We start from the raw sequence: 18,945 nt of genomic DNA on the forward strand, positions 1-18,945 counted from the left end.
CAGGCCAGTGTCTTGGGCTTTCTGCCTAAGAAGTTTGCTTTCAGCCAGAAGAGAGGGGGAAAAAAAACATACTGTAACAACAACAGATTGTACAATGAACAGCCCTCCTGCTTGTTGGCACTGTTCCCAAGCAGCAGTTTCAGTGGCTGGGCCTTGGGCCCATTCAAGAATTCCATCTCACAGGAAGTGTTTCAAATATAGTTATTTGATCTTTCAGCATTTGCAAATGCACCTGCTGAGCGAGGAGCCTGACAGCCATCGCCCCAGTTCCTTCCTATCCGTCTTCACCAGTCATCGTGGAGGCGGTTTCCGACTCAAACTAGGTGAGATGTAAAGTACAGAAAGCCCCAAACATTTCTGCTGCTGCACGAGGTTAGGCGCGACCTGCGGCTGTAGCTTACTTTCTACCCACACCAACTTCCCTGTCACTTTCTTCCCTGAGGAGCAGGTAAGAGCGTTTTGTTTTGTTCTCTGGCTTTCGAGTGCCCAGGCTTACCTCGAGGCGGCTTCCTCCCCGCCCTTGCCATGGCTCCCCCCCAGGGCCTGGTCCTTGCCGCTGGGGTGGTAGGCAGTGAGCACAACTGCCTGGGAATTGGAGAGCCAGCTCATGGTGAGAGAAGGGGCATAGTTTCTGCGATGCTGACACAGAGGAGGGAATGAAGTTCTTGGCTCGCCCGGCAACTCGACTCATTAGCATCCGCCGGCTCCGCCCACCGAGGTCGGCGATTCACACGGGAGGGGCGGGGCCTCTCGGCGCGCGGCCGCGCCTCTCCAATGGAGAGACCGGTGACTCAGAGCCATGGTCCCAGCCCAGGACCAACCCAGTCCGAAAGGCCTGGGTTAAAGGGTGGGGGTGTAGGGGTTACTTGTTGCCCCCTCCCCTAAGTTATTCTGATCTGATTAAACTGCCAGGTTGTAGCCGCCTCTCATTCTTGTAAGCACAAGTTTTCTTGGTTAGGAAACAATGAATTGCCGCAGAGCCTTTTTTTTTTTTTTTTCTTTCTTAATTCCAGTTTCCATCTGATAATTTCTGCTACTTCATGTAACACGAGTAAGGGCTTTTCTTAACCCCTGCACGTCAGCGTTAAAATTAACCATAGCAAAACCCAATGAACCTGCCCAGCAGACAAGAGAGGCTACCTCTTGTATCTGGTTAAAAATGTTCGCAGCGGAAATGTCACCTTCTTTCACATAAAAGCCAATGCCAAGTTTACCTTTTGCTTTTAATAAAATACCCTTCAGTACCAAAAAGAGCTGCATCTACCAAAAGTGTTAAATGGCATTGTTGAGAATTAAAAAAAAAAAGTACTATTTGTTGAGCACCTACTATATGCAAGGTGCTCTCTGTGACAGGTGTTGTACATGTACTATCTCATTCAATTCAGTTAAATTCTCTCTCTCCCTCCTCCCCCTCTTTCTCTCACACACATACACATCTTATAACAAGGGTATCTGCAGGAAAGTGAGGCTGAAGGGCTGATTAAGTTCCTTGTCTCTCCACTAGTTGGCCCCTGCTTCCCTGGTGGCTCAGTGGTAAAGAATCTGCCTGCCAATGCAGGAGACACAAGTAGAATCACTGGGTCAGGAAGATCCCCCAGAGAAGGAAATGGCACCCACCCCAGTATTCTTGCCTGGGAAATTCCATGGACAGAGAGGAGCCTGGGGTCCATGGGGCGGCAAAGAGCTGGACACAACTGAGCGAGTATACAACAACTAAGATAACAATTGTTCTATGCCAGAGCTAGATTTGCACAGAATTCTAGGCTAAAATCCATTCTTTTTAACCACTATCCTGCTTTTGTCCTGTAGATAAGGAAACAAATGAAAAAGTTATTAAAAATGTAAGATTTTTCTGTCCTTTCTCCTCTAAAAAAAAAATTCTATACTCTTCTATATATCTAGTAGCCTGAATTGAAGTGGCTTTTGTTGTTCATTTTCATGTCTATTAGTATTTGTATTCAAACTTTCTTATAAATAAGCTGTCAGTTTCATCATTCCATAAAAATACTGTTTATACTTTTTATTATGTAAAATGATCATGAGAAATAAGTACTTTATTCATACTTACACATCTTTTTTTTTAATTTTATTTTATTTTTTAAACTTTACATAATTGTATTAGTTTTGCCAAACATCCATACTTACACATCTTAAAGTACCAAAATTTTTTTTATTATTTTTTAAATCCTCTTTGGTAACTACTGTGAACTCCCACTTATAAGTCTTCCAAAAAAAGTTTATTATAGGTTTCTCCCTCCCCTCTCTCCATAACTAGTTGGTCAATTTTTGCACAAATGCCTCCATCAGGCTCTACCTATTGTCTTGCTTCCTCCTAAGAATTATCTGGCACATCACTATCACACCCAAGCATAAGCCCTAATGATGTTGCTCCACACGTAAAAACTTCCACTGGTTCCCCATTGGAACCATTGTTTGCCAGAACCAGTTTCAAACTTTTGAGAAGAGTACTGTACGTTCTTGCTCCTTTACTCACACAAGTCTTGCCATGGCTTCTGCCAGACACCAGTCTCTCTGGTCCCACTGTCATTCCTTCTGTCCCTTCTATATCTAACTTAATCCTTCCACATAGTGGGTCTTTAGTGACTGCTAAAGACCCACTGTGTGGAAGGATTAAGTTAGATATAGAAGGACAGAAAGGAATGACAGTGGGACCAGAGAGACTGGTGTCTGGCAGAAGCCATGGCAAGACTTGTGGAGAAGGCAATGGCACCCCACTCCAGTACTCTTGCCTGGAAAATCCCATGGACGGAGGAGCCTGGTGGGCCGCAGTCCATGGGGTCGCTAAGAGTCGGACACGACTGAGCGACTTCACTTTCACTTTTCACTTTCATGCATTGGAGCAGGAAGTAGCAACCCACTCCAATGTTCTTGCCTGGAGAATCCCAGGGACGGGGGAGCCTGGTGGGCTGCCGTCTACGGGGTCACACAGAGTCAGACACGACTGAAGCGACTTAGCAGCAGCAGCAGCAGCAGCAGTGACTGCTGACCAGTAAAGAACTGAATGAATTTAGTATGCCCTTAGAAAGTACACTAGTTTTTGTTGTTGTTGTTAAAATTGGTAAATTAGACAAACGATCCTCATAGTGGTATGAACCTATGATGCGATGTTTACTAGTTCAGGCAAGAAAAATACAGGAAGGCAAAAGGGAAATTGATTGTATGAGTTCCTTTTAATTCTTTATGTGGAAAAATGAGTAGTGTTTCCACATTCACCCTTCTTTCTTATGCAGCTGCTCTGAGATGCAAGAAAAATCCAGGAATCCCTACCTTCTACATTATTGGTAGGCCATATATTCTAGAGGGCTTCCTAGATGGTGCTAGTGGTAAAGAACCCTCCTGCCCAATGCAGGAGACATAAGAGATGTGGGTTCAATCCCTGGGTCTAGAAGACCCATGGAGAAGGACACAGCAACCCACTCCAGTATTCCTGCCTGGAGAATCCCATGAACAGAGGGGCCCAGTGGACTACAGTCCATAGGGTCTCAAAGAGTTGGACATGACTGAAGAGACTTAGCACACATGCATTCCTGTTGTTGTTCAGTCTCTCAGTTATGTTCGACTCTTTGTAACCCCAGCATGGACTGAGGCACACTAGGCTTGCCTGTCCTTCACTATCTCCCAGAGTTTGCTCAAACTCATGTCCATTGAGTCAGTGATACCAACCAACCATTTCATCTTCTGTTACCTACTTCTCCTCCCGCCTTCAATCTTTCCCAGCATCAGGGTCTTTTCCAATGAGTTGGCTCTTGCCATCAGGTGGCCAGAGTATTGGAACTTCAGCATCAGTCTTTCTAATGAATATTCACAGTTGATTTCCTTTAGGATTGACTGGTTTGATTACTTGCTGTTCAAGGGTCTCTCAAGAGTCTTCTCCAGTACCACAGTTTGAAAGTTTGCTTCTCTATTTTTCTATTACTCCATCCTTTCTTTCCCATCCTTCCCTGGACTTTTTTTTTTTTAACATATTTTTCTATTTTTCCTTCTTCTTTCACTGTCTCCTCAGTCTGTCGGTGTAACACATGCCCACTGAGAGCCCTGAACACTACCAACTCTCATGAGACCATTTATGATAAAGGGACCTTTTGTCTGGTTTTAACCAAAATGATGATTAAGCTATATCTTTATCTAATTATAGGCTCTCCATTTGTTTAATAACAAGCAAATCACAATGTGTAAATCAAAACATAACTACTAGCTCAAAATAAAACTTGGGTTCATAGGGTATGTGTGTGCTCAGTCATCCAGTCCAGTATGACTCTTTGTCACCCCATGGACTATAGCCCGCCAGCCTCCTCTATCCATGGGATTTTCCAGGCAAGAAGGCTGGAGTGGGTTGCCATTTCCTCATCCAGGCAATCTTTCCAACTCAGGGATCGAACTCTCATCTCCTGTATCTCCTGCTTGGAGACAGATTCTTTGCCACTGAGCAAGCCAAAATAACATTTGGGTTCACAGTAGCCAAGTTTCTTAACTTTTGTGAGGCATAAAATAAAATGTGATACAAATTGATTTACATAGTTTGGGTACATAAAATCTGAATCCTCTTAAGTTAACTTTCAGGTACATGAAAGTCTTCTGGACTCCTCTTCTTTTCCTCCTAATAAGTCCTGTTATTACTGATCTGAGAATGTTTCCTGTAATAGGGAGACAGCTTGTGCCCTGGTGTGTTTAACTCTGCAAGGAGATCAAACCAGTCCATTCTGAAGGAGATCAGCCCTGGGATTTCTTTGGAAGGAATGATGCTAAAGCTGAAACTCCAGTACTTTGGCCACCTCATGCGAAGAGTTGACTCATTGGAAAAGACTCTGATGCTGGGAGGGATTGGGGGCAGGAGGAGAAGGGGACGACAGAGGATGAGATGGCTGGATGGCATCACTGACTTGATGGATGTGAGTCTCAGCGAACTCCGGGAGTTGGTGATGGACAGGGAGGCCTGGCGTGCTGTGATTCATGGGGTCGCAAAGAGTCAGACACGACTGAGCGACTGATCTGATCTGATAGGCTCAAACAGATGAAGAATAGTTTTCAGAATTTTCTTATGACCATCACAGAAGCAAATCCTACTACCAAGATGCTCTCTTGAAAGGCTTTTTAACACCTAAAAGCCTACCAAGAATAAGCTAGTCTGTCCCTCATACCCTTCCTCATAGAGACACATTTTATGGAAAAAAAAAAAAAAAAGTATTATTTTACTCTCTTCTTTAACCACTTTTAAATAAATGCTAAGAACATAACATCCTTGAAGATGTTACTATTCCAAGCTATTGATTGCATGCCAAAGTCTTTCCTGTTATGAAATATCTCACAAAGTAATTAACAACATCAAGATGGTTGAAACATTCATTTCATTCATTCCCTTCAAATGGGATGTACTAGATGACTTATGGAGGAAAAAGGAAGCTGTAATTTATGTACCCTAATCAGTTGTGAAAAATAGGGTGGAGATAGTACTGCAGCCTGAGATAATTTGACAGTCATGTTCAAAAATAATGAATAAAATTCTTAGCTTCAATGCTAGTAGTATCAAGGAATTTATTAACAGGTTTTCATATTCTGATTTAGGAGCCTCGTTAATAGTATGGACTTATATTTGCAAGATACCAAAACTGCAACAGATCAACATATTTATATAATTTTTCTTTAATTGGTTTCTGTCATTTTAAATGGAATTAACTAAGGAGAATGTTTATATTCAAACAAACACTGTAAGATAATTGGAAGCCTTCTTTATGGTCCAACTCTCATATCCGTACATGATTATCGGAAAAACCATAGCTTTGACTATGCGGACCTTTGTTAGCAAAGTGATGTCTCTGCTTTTTAATACATTGTCTAGGTTTGTCACGGCTGTTCTTCCAAGGAGCAAGCGTCTTTTAATTTCATGGCTGCAGTCACCATCTGCAGTGATTTTGAAGCCCCCCAAAATAGAGTTTACTACCAATAAGAAACAATAAATAACACAGGGTGATGTGAAAACTGACCTTTCAATAGGTAAAGCTAAACTCAGTTTCCAATAATATAACAAGAACTTGGATAACTTAATCATCAACTGAAGTTAAAGTTTTACATAGGTGATAAAACCTAGATAGATTCCTACAACAGAATTAACTAATGAAGAGGGAGTGTTCGAATATCTCCCTCCTTATGTCTTATCAAGCTTTTGTATGAATAATTCTGTGAGCTTTCAAGTGAGCCAGTTCTCATTGACGAGCTGTGATTGAAAATTTTTCCACACACAGACTCGAAACCTACTCCCTTGAAAACTGCCTTTATTATTACTAATTCTGTCGCTGGAGTAACAAGGAAAAAGCCTTTTCTCTCTCTCTGGACAGCTCTAAAAAGTTGTCATTATTCTCAAAGGTATTTTCTTAAGGATTCCTCCAGGGAAAAAATACTAGTCATGCCTGGGATGATTTCTAACTGCTTTTGCCAGAGGCTACTTTAGGTTCCCTGATAAACACCTGGAAAAAAATCCTACAGCTAAAAGCTTACTAGCAATAAATGATGATGTTGTTCAGTCACTAAGTCATATCTGACTCTGCAACACCATGGACTGCAGCGTGCCTGGCCTTCCCTGTCCTTCACCATCTCCCAGAGTTTGCTCAAATTCATGTCCGTTGAGTCGGTGATGCCATCCAGCCATCTCATCCTCTGTCGCCTCCTCCTTGGCCTGCCCTCAGTCTCTCCTAGCATCAGGGTCTTTTCCAATGAGTCAGCTCTTCGCATCGGGTGGTCAGTGTATTGGAGTTTCAGCATCAGTCCTTCCAATGAATATTCAGGGTTGGTTTCCTTTAGGATTGGCTGGCTTGATCTCCTTGCAGTCCAAGGGACTCTTGAGTCTTCTCCAGCACCACAGTTGAAAAGCATCAATTCTTTGGCTCTCAGCCTTCTTTATGGTTCAACTCGCACATCCGTACATGACTACTGGAAAAACCATAGCTTTGACTATACAGACCTTTGTTAGCAAAGTGATGTCTCTGCTTTTTAATACCGTCTAGGTTTGTCATAGCTTTTCTTCCAAGGAGCAAGCGTCTTTCAATTTCATAGCTGCAGTCACCATCACCAGTGATTTTGGACACCAAGAAGATAAAGAGTTTACTACCAATAAATAACAATACCTCGAAAAGCAAGTTTGAGCACTTGCTTTTTGCTAGACATGGTGTACATATAGTCTCTCATTTAATTTGCACAAGTCTGAGAAATCAACATTAGAATTCTTCCCACTTTGAGAAGAAGAATGTGAGGTCACTCCATTAGTAGATGGCAGAACCAGGACATGTAAGACTGAGTTTATAGAACCATCGAACCTGAGCTCTCAAACATTATAAAGGTCACAGCTGTTCTGCAACTGACTGTTTTGTTTATGAAAAAGTCTATGTGGATAATTAATGAGGAAAAACAATCTATAGCACGTCTAAAGTGCTAAACACTGATGTAAAGGAAGTGCTATGGAGAGGAACATTTAGTTAGCCTTAAACACATTAGTTTTGTTTCCTGGTTTTTTTCTGGAATTTTTCTTTTATGTCAAATTACTAGGGGAGTGTGGCATAGTGTACATCCTACTGTACAAGGTCATCATTATTATGTCGTCATATCTAAAATTGTTTCTGCTCATAGAACTGAAGGGAAAATCCTCTGGCCATTATGATTATAAACATCCTTTTCTTCTAATTAAAAAAAAAGTTTTTTAAAACACCAGGCAAAGACAGATCTAGCTTTATGGACCCTAAGTTCACTTCAGTTGCTTAGTCATGTCCGACTCTTTGCAACCCCATGGAATGCAGCATGCCAGGCCTCCCTGTCCATCGCCAACTCCTGGAGCTTACTAAAACTCATGTCCATTGAGTCGGTGATGCTATCCAACCATCTCATCCTTTGTCGTCCCCTTCTCCTCCTGCCTTCAATCTTTCCCAGCATCAGGGTCTTTTCAAATGAGTCAGTTCTTCACATCAGGTGGTCAAAGTACTGGAGTTTCAGCTTCGGCATGAGTCCTTCCAATGAATATTTAGGACCAATTTTCTTTAGGATGGACTGGTTGGATCTTCTTGCAGTCCAAGGGACTCTAAAACATATAGAATTTCTTAGATATGGGGCTTTGGAAGGGGCTTAGCAAGAGCAAGACTGGTGGGTTAACTTCACTTAGTTTCATGGTAAATCCACCTCCAGGGCTTCCCAGGTGGCTCAATGGTAAAGAATCCTCCTGCCAATGTAGGAGATGTAGGTTTGATCCCTGATTTGGGAAGAGTCCCTGAAGAAGGAAATGGCAACCCACTCTAGCATCCTTGCCTGGGAAATTGCATGGACAGAAGAGCCTGGGAGGCTACAGTCCATGGGGTGCAAAGAGTTGGACAGAATTTAGCAACAAAGACACAAACTCCACCTCCTGCCAAAACTAGTCTAAACTGGAAATTACCTGCTATAAGTAAAAGCACTGATCTTAAACTCTCCTCTGGTTTTCTCTTCATTGCTAAATACATTGGAACCTGTGTTGCAAAACACTTGCATTTAAAAGCACCAAGTCAGGGAGCCTGAAGTATATTTTGGAGGTAGGTACATTCTGGAAAGGTAGTATTTTGCTTATGAACAAAGATTCAACTTGAAATATCTAAAAGTATAACAGTACTTAGGTTTGTCCTAGTACAAAAGCCTCGTTCTGAAGTAGAATGCAAAGAATGTTTTATCTCCTTGTCAAGTAAATGCTTATCTCCTTGTCCAGTAAAAGAAGCCATGATGCTTGGGAAAGATTTGGGAAGCTGAATATTGAAGGAAAGCACTATAGTTCTATTAAAGCTTAGTTTTTATTTTAAATAAAAGAACTAAGTTTTCATTTTATTTATCAAAGTTTTAGAGAGGTCCTAGAGTAGTGATACTATTTTTATTGGCCAAAATACTTGCTAAAACTGTGAAGATACTATCAAAGAAGAATCTCTATTTTATAAGCACTTTGGGAAATCTCTAAGGTTAGAAATGTCTCCAAAGAGAAGGGAACCTCCTGCAGTGTTGGTGGGAATGTAAACTGGTGCAACCACTATGGAGAACAGTATAGAGATTCCTTAAAAAACTAAAAATAGAGCTATCATATGACCCTGCAATCCCATTCCTGGGCATATATCTGGAGGAAAACATGATCCAAAAGGATACAGACACCCCAATGTTCATTGAAGCACTGTTTACAGTAGCCAAGACATGGGAACAACCTAAATGTCTATCAACAGAGGAATGGATAAAGAAGATGCAGTATATTTATACAATGGAATATTATGCAGCCATTCAAAAGAAAAAAAGAAGGCCATCTGCAGTAACACAGATGGATCTACAGATTGTCATACTGAGTGAAGTAAATCAGACAGATAAGGAGAAATATTGTATGGCATCCCTTTTATGTGGAATCTAAAAAGAAATGACACAAATGAACTTACTTACAAAATAGAAAGAGACTCACAGACTTAGAAGCTGAACTAAGTGGGCAAGGGATATTTAGGGAATTTGGGATGGTCATGTACACACTGCTGTATTTAAAATGGATAACAAACACGGACATATTGCATACCACATGGAACTCTGCTCCATGTTATGTGGCAGCCTGGATGAGAGGAGGGTTTGGGGATAGTGGATATGTATACGTATGGCTGAGTCCCTTCAATGTTCACCTGAAATTATAACAACATTGTTAACTGGCTATATCACAGTACAAAATTAAAAGTTCAAAAAGAAAGAAAGAAAGAAATGTCTCCAAAACAGTATAAAATAATTTTACTGGGGGAAAATAAGTCTTATTAATCAGCTTATAGAAGGAGCACCTAGAATGTAGGGCAATACCTCTGGTTTTGCTTTCTGGTATGAAGAAATTCTCCAAGCCAGGCTTCAGCAATATGTGAACCATGAACTTCCTAATGTTCAAGCTGGTTTTAGAAAAGGCAGAGGAACCAGAGATCAAATTGCCAACATCTGCTGGATCATGGAAAAAGCAAGAGAGTTCCAGAAAAACATCTATTTCTGCTTTATTGACTATGCCAAAGCCTTTGACTGTGTGGATCACAATAAACTGTGGAAAATCCAGAAAGAGATGGGAATACCAGACCACCTGATCTGCCTCTTGAGAAATTTGTATGCAGGTCAGGAAGCAACAGTTCGAACTGGACATGGAACAACAGACTGGTTCCAAACAGGAAAAGGAGTATGTCAAGGCTGTATATTGTCACCCTGTTTATTTAACTTATATGCAGAGTACATCATGAGAAACACTGGACTGGAAGACACACAAGGTGGAATCAAGACTGCAGGGAGAAATATCAATAACCTCAGATATGCAGATGACACCACCCTTATGGCAGAAAGTGAAGAGGAACTCAAAAGCCTCTTGATGAAAGTGAAAGTGGAGAGTGAAAAAGTTGGCTTAAAGCTCAACATTCAGAAAACGAAGATCATGGCATCTGGTCCCACCACTTCATGGGAAATAGATGGGGAAACAGTGGAAACAGTGTCAGACTTTATTTTTCTGGGCTCCAAGATCACTACAGATGGTGACTGCAGCCATGAAATTAAAAGACACTTACTCCTTGGAAGGAAAGTTATGACCAACCTAGACAGCATATTCAAAAGCAGAGACATTATTTGCCAACAAAGGTTTGTCTAGTCAAGGCTATGGTTTTTCCTGTGGTCATGTATGGATGTGAGAGCCGGACTGTGAAGAATGCTGAGTGCCAAAGAATTGATGCTTTTGAACTGTGGTGTTGGAGAAGACTCTTGAGAGTCCCTTGGACTGCAAGGAGATCCAACCAGTCCATTCTGAAGGAGATCAGCCCTGGGATTTCTTTGGAAGGAATGATGCTAAAGCTGAAACTCCAGTACTTTGGCCACCTCATGCGAAGAGTTGACTCATTGGAAAAGACTCTGATGCTGGGAGGGATTGGGGGCAGGAGGAGAAGGGGACAACAGGATGAGATGGCTGGATGGCATCACTGACTCGATGGATGTGAGTCTGAGTGAACTCCGGGAGTTGGTGATGGACAGGGAGGCCTGGCGTGCTGAGATTCATGGGGTCGCAAAGAGTCGGACACGACTGAGCAACTGATCTGATCTGATGAAGAAATTAGACTCATATGTAATCATGGATCAGTGCTCTCTACACATACAAACACTGGCAGCAAAAACTATTCTAGAACCATGCAAATTGTCAACATCATCAGACCATGGACTCTGACCACTAACTTTTCAAAAAGGCGGTGTCAATAAATATTAGAAAAATATTAGCTTCCCTTTGATACACAGGACTTCACTAGTTTTCTAAAGAATGTCAGCTATGTTTCGACTATTTCATGAAGAAGATTTGTTTTGTTTTGTGTTCTATTTTTAAAGAGAAAAGGGAAACCTTCAAGATAATCTCACAGAGGAATTTAATCAGGGAGTTTGGCTCATTTAAAAGTAATTATTTCTGGTCAGTTGAATGAGTAAATCTTTTCAAGTTGTAGAACAAGCAGAGTTGCTTTGGCCCAGCAGCCATCATGTTCACAGAGGTCAGAAACTGAAATACTAGACAAATTTCTGAATGCCATAATTGATTGCTAATATAGAGAAAGACAACTACCTCTCAATTTCCCAGCAAACAAACATCTCAGGAGAACTGTTTTTCAAGTTTGCTTCTACTCAGATGAATGAGAGTAACAGCTCTTGACTTCCTAACAGGGCTTCAACTGAGGGTCTCCTAGGATTCTTGATGGGCCAGTCTTGCCATAAGCCTGTGCAGCAGAGCAAGTCATATGAATTTAAATTTTCTACACTTCTACTACATGGTTTTGAGAACTACTGTTTTCAGGAATTATCAAAATAAAAATCAAAGGAATTATATATAAAAAATATATGTGCATTACTTGGTAGAAAAGCAGTCTTTGTATTAAAATTTATTTGGGGAAGAATTTGCTTTGTCTTTGTTTGACCAGTTGGGATTTTGTTTTTGCTTTTAGGGAATAATTTTTTTTTCAGATAAGTGAGCCATAGTTTTTTATTTAAAAAACGTTTATACCATATTCCTTCAATTTTAAGAAACAGATTTTAACATTTTTAAAGCTACCTTAAAATAAGTTTTTTATGGTGACAATACTTTTATTTAAAAAAATAAACTACTAACTTGATTTGTTTTACATTTACTATAATGTATAATCATTGAAATATTCTGTCTTTGCAAAATTATGGTATAATATACAAGCTTTATTGGACAGTATGAATTTTCTTCATTGGTTATAATTTACTTATTTCATTGGAAATTTATTTCACTGTGAAAGAATACATGTCCAATGAAATAAAAAATTATTTAAAAAAATTTTAGCATGATTGTTTATAATAATTTTGTTTTGAACCAGCACCCATATGCTATTAGAATTCTCAATAAGCTTCCAAAAAGGATGAGGAACCATTGCTCTACACATTACTAAAAAGGATTTCTACCCAAATGTTAATTGAGAAAGTTTTCCTCACATAATATCCTAGCCCTAAAATTGTCTGTGCTCCTGAAATATTGCTCTGAAGATACCTTAAAAAGCTATTTGCCTTCATTCTATTTAATAATTTGGCTAGCTGGCTTGTTACAAAGGCTCAAAGAACATAGCTATAATCATGAGGATTTTGGCTTTTTGAAATTTTAAAGCAGACTCAAAATGAGTCTGTTTTGAGGTTGACCAGAGGTTAACTATGGAGAAGGCAATGGCAACCCACTCCAGTACTTTTGCCTGGAAAATCCCATGGACAGAGAAGCCTGGTAGGCTGCAGTCCATGGGGTGGCTAAGAGTCGGGCATGACTGAGTGACTTCACTTTCACTTTTCACTTTCATGCATTGGAGAAGGAAATGGCAACCCACTCCAGTGTTCTTGCCTGGAGAATCCCAGGGATGGGGAGCCTGGTGGGCTGCCGTCTATGGGGTCACACAGAGTTGGACACGACTGAAGCGACTTAGCAGCAGCAGCAGCAGCGGTTAACTATACCTACTCCAAACTACTTTCATTACAGAAGCAGCTACTAAGGAATAAAAGGTTAGACAAAAGCTGGCAGGCAGATGGTTACAGAGTCAGGACTCGTAACAGTTGAGGAAAACACCATATCCTGCCTCCAGAATCTGTACTTCCTTACAGTGTAAGTTGCTCAGGCTCAAGGATTGCCTCAACACACAGTTCCTGGATCAAAATGTCGATTATAAGAACAGACATCTGGTTCTTGTGAATCACTCCTAAACAATGTCTTTAAAATTTCTATTCCCCCTCCATACCCTCCCCAAAATCCATAAGGTTCCCTACAATTCAAAGGGTCAAAGAATTTGAATTACACTACATAAAGGAAAAAATACATTATTTTCCATTATCAACCTATCTTCCTGCTAACTCTATTTCAGTTTTGCATTTTTCTTTAGTCTGTAAAATATATATTTTTTCTTTCCCAATAATGAAATTATGTGTTTAATATTAGATATGTCACATTCCTGCAAGTAAAGATTAATAAGTAACAATAAATATAATAAAATTTATTCCAATCATCATCCTTCCAAGCATGTCACAATACATTTTACATATACATCCAATATCCACAAACACTGTAAACTAGATATATTCATAAAGAACAGCTTTTATCACAAAGTGGCATGACAAAAGAAAAGCAGGAATGACAGAAGAAAAGCAGAAAGAGAGTATGACAACGGTAGATTATTCTTTCAGTTTCCAAACACACTTTATATCACATTGCCTCGTCCTCTTAATTTTTAATTTTTTTTTTCCAGAAAGTGAATATAACCTTCAAAGTCTTGAATTTAATCACACTCTGTGATGTTCTGGGAAATTTATACCACTGTAGTTATCAGGTATTCAAATCAAGGCAGCAGAGCCACATTTTTTATAACATTTATAACATTTTTTATTTTTTATAACAAAACTGAGACATGTATCAGAATTCTCCTTCCTGCCAGTCTGCCCCTCTCATAAGTAATACTTGCAACGATCATCAAAATAAAGCTGTGATGAACAAGTAAATACATCACTTAGAGAAAACAAAGTGAAATGGGCAGAACCCTCTAGGGCTTTTCTTTCGAGAGAGACAGCCACACAGTCTATTATAAGCATTCAGATATTAGAAGGTAATCAAAAGAAACCAGAGGCATCATCAAACAGGTTAAAAGACTTTTTCAAAGGTGTCAGTCCAGAGCAGATGTGAACTAGAGGCACAAAACAAGCCCAACAGAGACTCCTCAAATGTCCCAAGAACAGTTACTAGACACCAGCAATGGCCTGCTGGAGCATTCTGAGGAAGACCACCAGGACTGCCTCTAAAAGAAATATAGTTCTCCAACAGCCCATGGTTTCACCACTGAAGTCACATGCAGCATTATATTGCATAGCCACTGGCCCCCTTCAGATAGATAAGCTAAAGGAGTCAGACCCAACCCAGTTCCACTTCTCTTTTAGGTAGGGTGGACAAATGTGTATGTATTTACAATTTCAAGCATTGTACAGTAAATTAAAAAATAAACAAAAGTATACCCAAATGCTAAATCCATTAAGGTTGGGAGGAAGAAGGCACCAATACTGTGCACGTGTACTTTTCCCCCAAGCTTTCTGCCTTCAATATTGATTATTTTACAATCAAAGAAAATGCTATTAACATACATCAAGTCATAACAGCCCATAAGGACTCTGGTTAGGGTGGGCAAAGCATGGCTTTTTACAGGGAAAGAGAACAAAAGAAGCAAAGGCAAAGGTTCTGGATGACTGCTTATACAAAGTCAAGGCGTGTTCACAGCCAAATCACTGGAAAGGATCACTGGAAAGGGAGACAGGAGAGGAAGATTAAACATATAAGTATATAAATGCCTACCAGATGCTTAGGGACTTCCAGTACCTTGCAAATAGTCCACATTCCATGGAAAGAGATCCAGTGGGTCATTACAGTAGAGCTTATCAGTTAGGAGAGTGCAGTAGTATTACAACAGGGGCAGACCTGTCTGTCCTTCACGTTCGTTCTCCATCCATGCCACCTCCATCAGTGGCAATGCACAGATGGCAGCAGTAGGCTCTTTTAGGAACCGGTAAATATTTGGAAATGGGAACAGAAGAGAAAGGGGTTCTAACCTAGACGAATGGAGATCAGATTTTAGACACAAATGGTTAAATACAAAGTAGTTTTAGAGGACAGCTGACGTTTCCCCACAGCAGGAAGGCCTCAGGCAACACACGGTTATGAAATACCCAGGGACAGCTAGTAGGTGAGGAAAAGCTTTGGGTCTCAACCCAGCTCTCCCACAAGAGAACTGGTCACCGGAAGGGTTTATTCTTGTGCCTGCCTCATTGGTGAGGAAGAGCATTTACCCATTTCTTAAAGATGCTTCATTTCTATACTGGAAGTCCACTTAGATCTGTTAAACTTCAAAACTATTTCAGACAATGAGAGTTTTTCATTTTTATTTATTTTAGGGTGCAACGGGTCTTTGTTGCTGCATGTGGGCTTTCTCATTGTGGTGGCTTCTCTTGTTGTAGAGTATGGGCTCTAGGTACGTGGACTTCAGTAGTTGTGGTGAACAGGGTTTGCCCCACGGCATGTGGAATCTTCCTGAAACAGGGATCAAACCAGTGTTCCCTGCATCGGCAGGCAGATTCTTATCCACTGGGCCACCAGAGAGGTCCCCAGACAATGAAAGTTTTCAATCAAGAGTGACGGATTAAAACGGAAGAGAATAGGACTTCCCTGGTGGTCCAAGGGTTAAGACTCCCAGCTTCCAATACAGGAGACTCAGGTTTGATCTCTAGTCAGGGAACTAAGATCCCACATGCTCTGCAGTGCAGCAAAAAAACAAAATGAATTTTTTAAAAAAAGAGTCTTGCTTGCATTGCAGCCTAACTTAAAAAAAGAAGAAGAAGAAAGATGGGAAAGGTGAATTTTCTGAGCAACTATCAAGTTTCAGGTACTTGCTAGGCCCTTTCAAATATTTTTTCTCTTAATCTGCCATCTATAGGGGCACTAAAGCTTTAACATGCATCAGTGCTTCGTCCTTAATCACAGAGCTAGCCCTTGCTGAAGTGGGTTAGGCTCACTCAGAAACCTGATTGCCATTCCAAATGAAAAGCACATCATTTTCATTTAATTTTGGTAAAGTTTTATTATTAAACCAAGTCAATTTCCTTGTTATTTGATTCATTTGCAGCTTTAATTTAAAAAATGTGATTACCAAATAGAAAAAAAATGCTGAGGCTAAATTAAAAAAAAAAAAACAAAAAAAACCTTATAATTGAAAATGTTCAGGCCAAACTGAAAAAACATAAAAGCAATTTCCACAGCATCTACCAGTGATTCCACCCTGGATCTTTAAGGCCTGAAGGTCTAATATCCATTGGCTATTAGTCTATTGGTCTATCACAGTAGAATCCTGATAAGTTGTTTTGAGTTTTGCACTAAGCCCCAAGGTCCTAGTGCTGATCTTTAATTTTAGTCTCACCTCATGGGTTTGCTCTATGAAAATAAAAGAATAGTGTGAATTGATTTATGAATCACAGTATTTTTGAACATGTGGTTTATACCATCTTGAACCAATTTTCTGGTGAACAATGAGATGAGGAAAACATCTGGCTCAGAAATTGCTAGGCCAGGTGATACAATATCCTTTTCCTTCTTCCCTTTCCTCCTCTTTAAATAGAGGCCCATCCTTGTTTACAGGATGAGGGCAAGAGCTAAAATCCTTTCCAGAAAGGATATAGTGTGTGATATTGTTATTAAGGTATTGTGTAAAATTGTTACACAGGCTGCCTAAGGAAACTTATCCACAAAAAACTAGCTAAGCTCTCACCAAAGTCGACAGATACCTGTGAGAAGTCGAATGCAGCACTGGGGGATGGGAAAATCAACACTCCAGGGAGGTCTCTCTCTTAACTCACCTGTGCTGCTAAGCCTGTCTCTCTGAACCAGTAAAATGGAAGCTACATGTTCCTACCTGACAGGGCTGGTCTAAAGCACACATAAGCTGGTGAAGGAGGCTGAGAGAAAAAAGGAGGAATTTGCTGAATTTGCTCATTAAATTATTTATTATTAATAAATTTTAAAATGAGCAAAATAAATTAATTTTATTTATTATTAATACATTTAAATTTATAAATAAAATAGTAATTTATTTTGCTAATTAAATTATCTATTTAGCACAGATCCTTAATATGAATGCTTTATTCCCATCACATAGATAAGAGCACTGTGGCTCAAAGACTAATGACAGGGCAAGCTCTTTACTCAGATTTTCAAAAAAAGGCAGAACCAGGATTCACAATAAAATTCTTTTGATATAAAATCCATGCTCTTTCCATCATTCTATCCTATACACATGGCAACACATGCATTATCAAGGTGAGCTTATATATTATTTTTATAGCTTACCCAATCTAAGAAACATATCCCGTTTTAGACTTGCCATTCATTATTTGCAAACCATTAGTAAAGAAAAATACTGCTGATATTACGGAAAGCACCAACTGTAAGCTGCATCAGAGTTTCAGTGATATTCAAATGTGAATGAAACAAATACGCATCTTAGAGAAAATACAGAAATAGGATGACCAAGTAGAACCAATTTTTTAATTTCACCAAAAAGTCAGAAATTTGATTCCTGTTAAGATCTGCCAAGTATTTCAAAACTTCAATACATGATTGCTGTTTAATCACTAAGTCGTGTCCGACTCCATTTGTGACCCCCATGGACTATATAGCCCTTCAGGCTCCTCTGTCCATGGGATTTCCCAGGCAGGAATACTGGAGTAGGCTGCCATTTCCTTCTCCAGGGGATCTTCCTGATCCGAGGATCGAACCCTTGTCTCCTGCAGTGGTAGGTGGATTCTTTACCACTGAGCCACCAGGGTAGCCCTCAATACATGATACTGATACATTTATTCAGTCAATAAATTACACATTCATTTAATTACTGTGTATTTAGCACTGCCTCAACCCTCAAGACCATGTTATCAAAAAACAAGAATCAAGCTGCCAAACATGTTACTAGAAAACAACAATGTTAACAACAACAATATCAATCAAGTGCATGCTCTGGGCATGAGGGAAGACTACAGAGAGGACACAAAGCACTGCTAGTCAGTTCTTCCCATAATTACCTCTCTGTCTCTCTTAGAAATGACTGGCTTCAAATGCAAAGCTCCCATCTGTAAGATGAAAGTCCCTATTCTAGATTTCTTCATTTGGTTATCTGTTTATCCTTCTTCACCTTTAAAAAGAAGGCTGCGGCCTTTCAGAGTAGCACGGAAGTCCTTACAAGTGGGCACAGTTTAACTGGAACCTGCCCCTGCCCGGCCTAGAGTTGTCCAGACTTTGCATGTCACCTCCTGGTGACATGTCACCCATCACATTCTCGGCGTGGTTTCTGGGCTCCTGGAATCATCTCTTGGTTGACCCACACACCCCAGCATTGTCATGAGCCAGTCCGGTTGGAATGAGATTCCATGTTCTCTAGGAGTACACATGAGTATACACTTCCTACCAAGTCCTAGAAACCACCTGATGTGCCCTGGCTAAGTTGGCAAAGACACAGGCGTACTCATTTTTTTTTTTGGCCACATCATGCAGCTTGCAAATCTTAGTTCCCAGACCAGGGATTGAACCTGGGCCACCAAAGTAAAAGCACTGAGTCCTAACCACTGGACCGCCTGTGAACTGGACATGGCTTACTTCCTTTCAGATTTCTGTTCTTTGCACCAATCAGTGAACAATAAAAGATTTCAGGTAGAAATACTGTCATTCCTTTCTTAACATCAAAGCAAATTACCTGTTCTATTAATTGATATAGCAAGCTTTAAATTAATTAATACAAGAAAATTCCTAGCTCCCTTTTTTTAACTGAAGTATAGCTGACTTACAATATTATATTAGTTTCAGGTATATAACATAGTGATCCAACA

At 40.1% G+C, this 18,945-nt stretch overlaps 1 protein-coding gene across 5 annotated transcripts in view; it reads right to left on the reverse strand.

Annotated features, from left to right (window-relative positions):
* The window catches only part of ARHGAP18 (Rho GTPase activating protein 18), a 206,328-nt gene that overhangs the window by 133,004 nt on the left and 54,379 nt on the right, over window positions 1–18,945 (reverse strand). Inside the window, exon 1 of one of the 5 annotated variants that reach the window (XM_055535603.1) lies at window positions 497–654. The exons of the other annotated variants lie outside the window; for them this stretch is intronic. Coding sequence (XP_055391578.1) covers window positions 497–609 — 113 coding nt within the window. The 5' untranslated portion in view covers window positions 610–654. Of the gene's footprint in view, window positions 1–496; window positions 655–18,945 lie in introns of those variants that run through there. 5 annotated transcript variants of the gene reach the window in all.

This window comes from Bubalus kerabau, chromosome 9 (genome assembly GCF_029407905.1).
Source record: "Bubalus kerabau isolate K-KA32 ecotype Philippines breed swamp buffalo chromosome 9, PCC_UOA_SB_1v2, whole genome shotgun sequence".
NCBI lineage: Eukaryota > Metazoa > Chordata > Mammalia > Artiodactyla > Bovidae > Bubalus > Bubalus kerabau.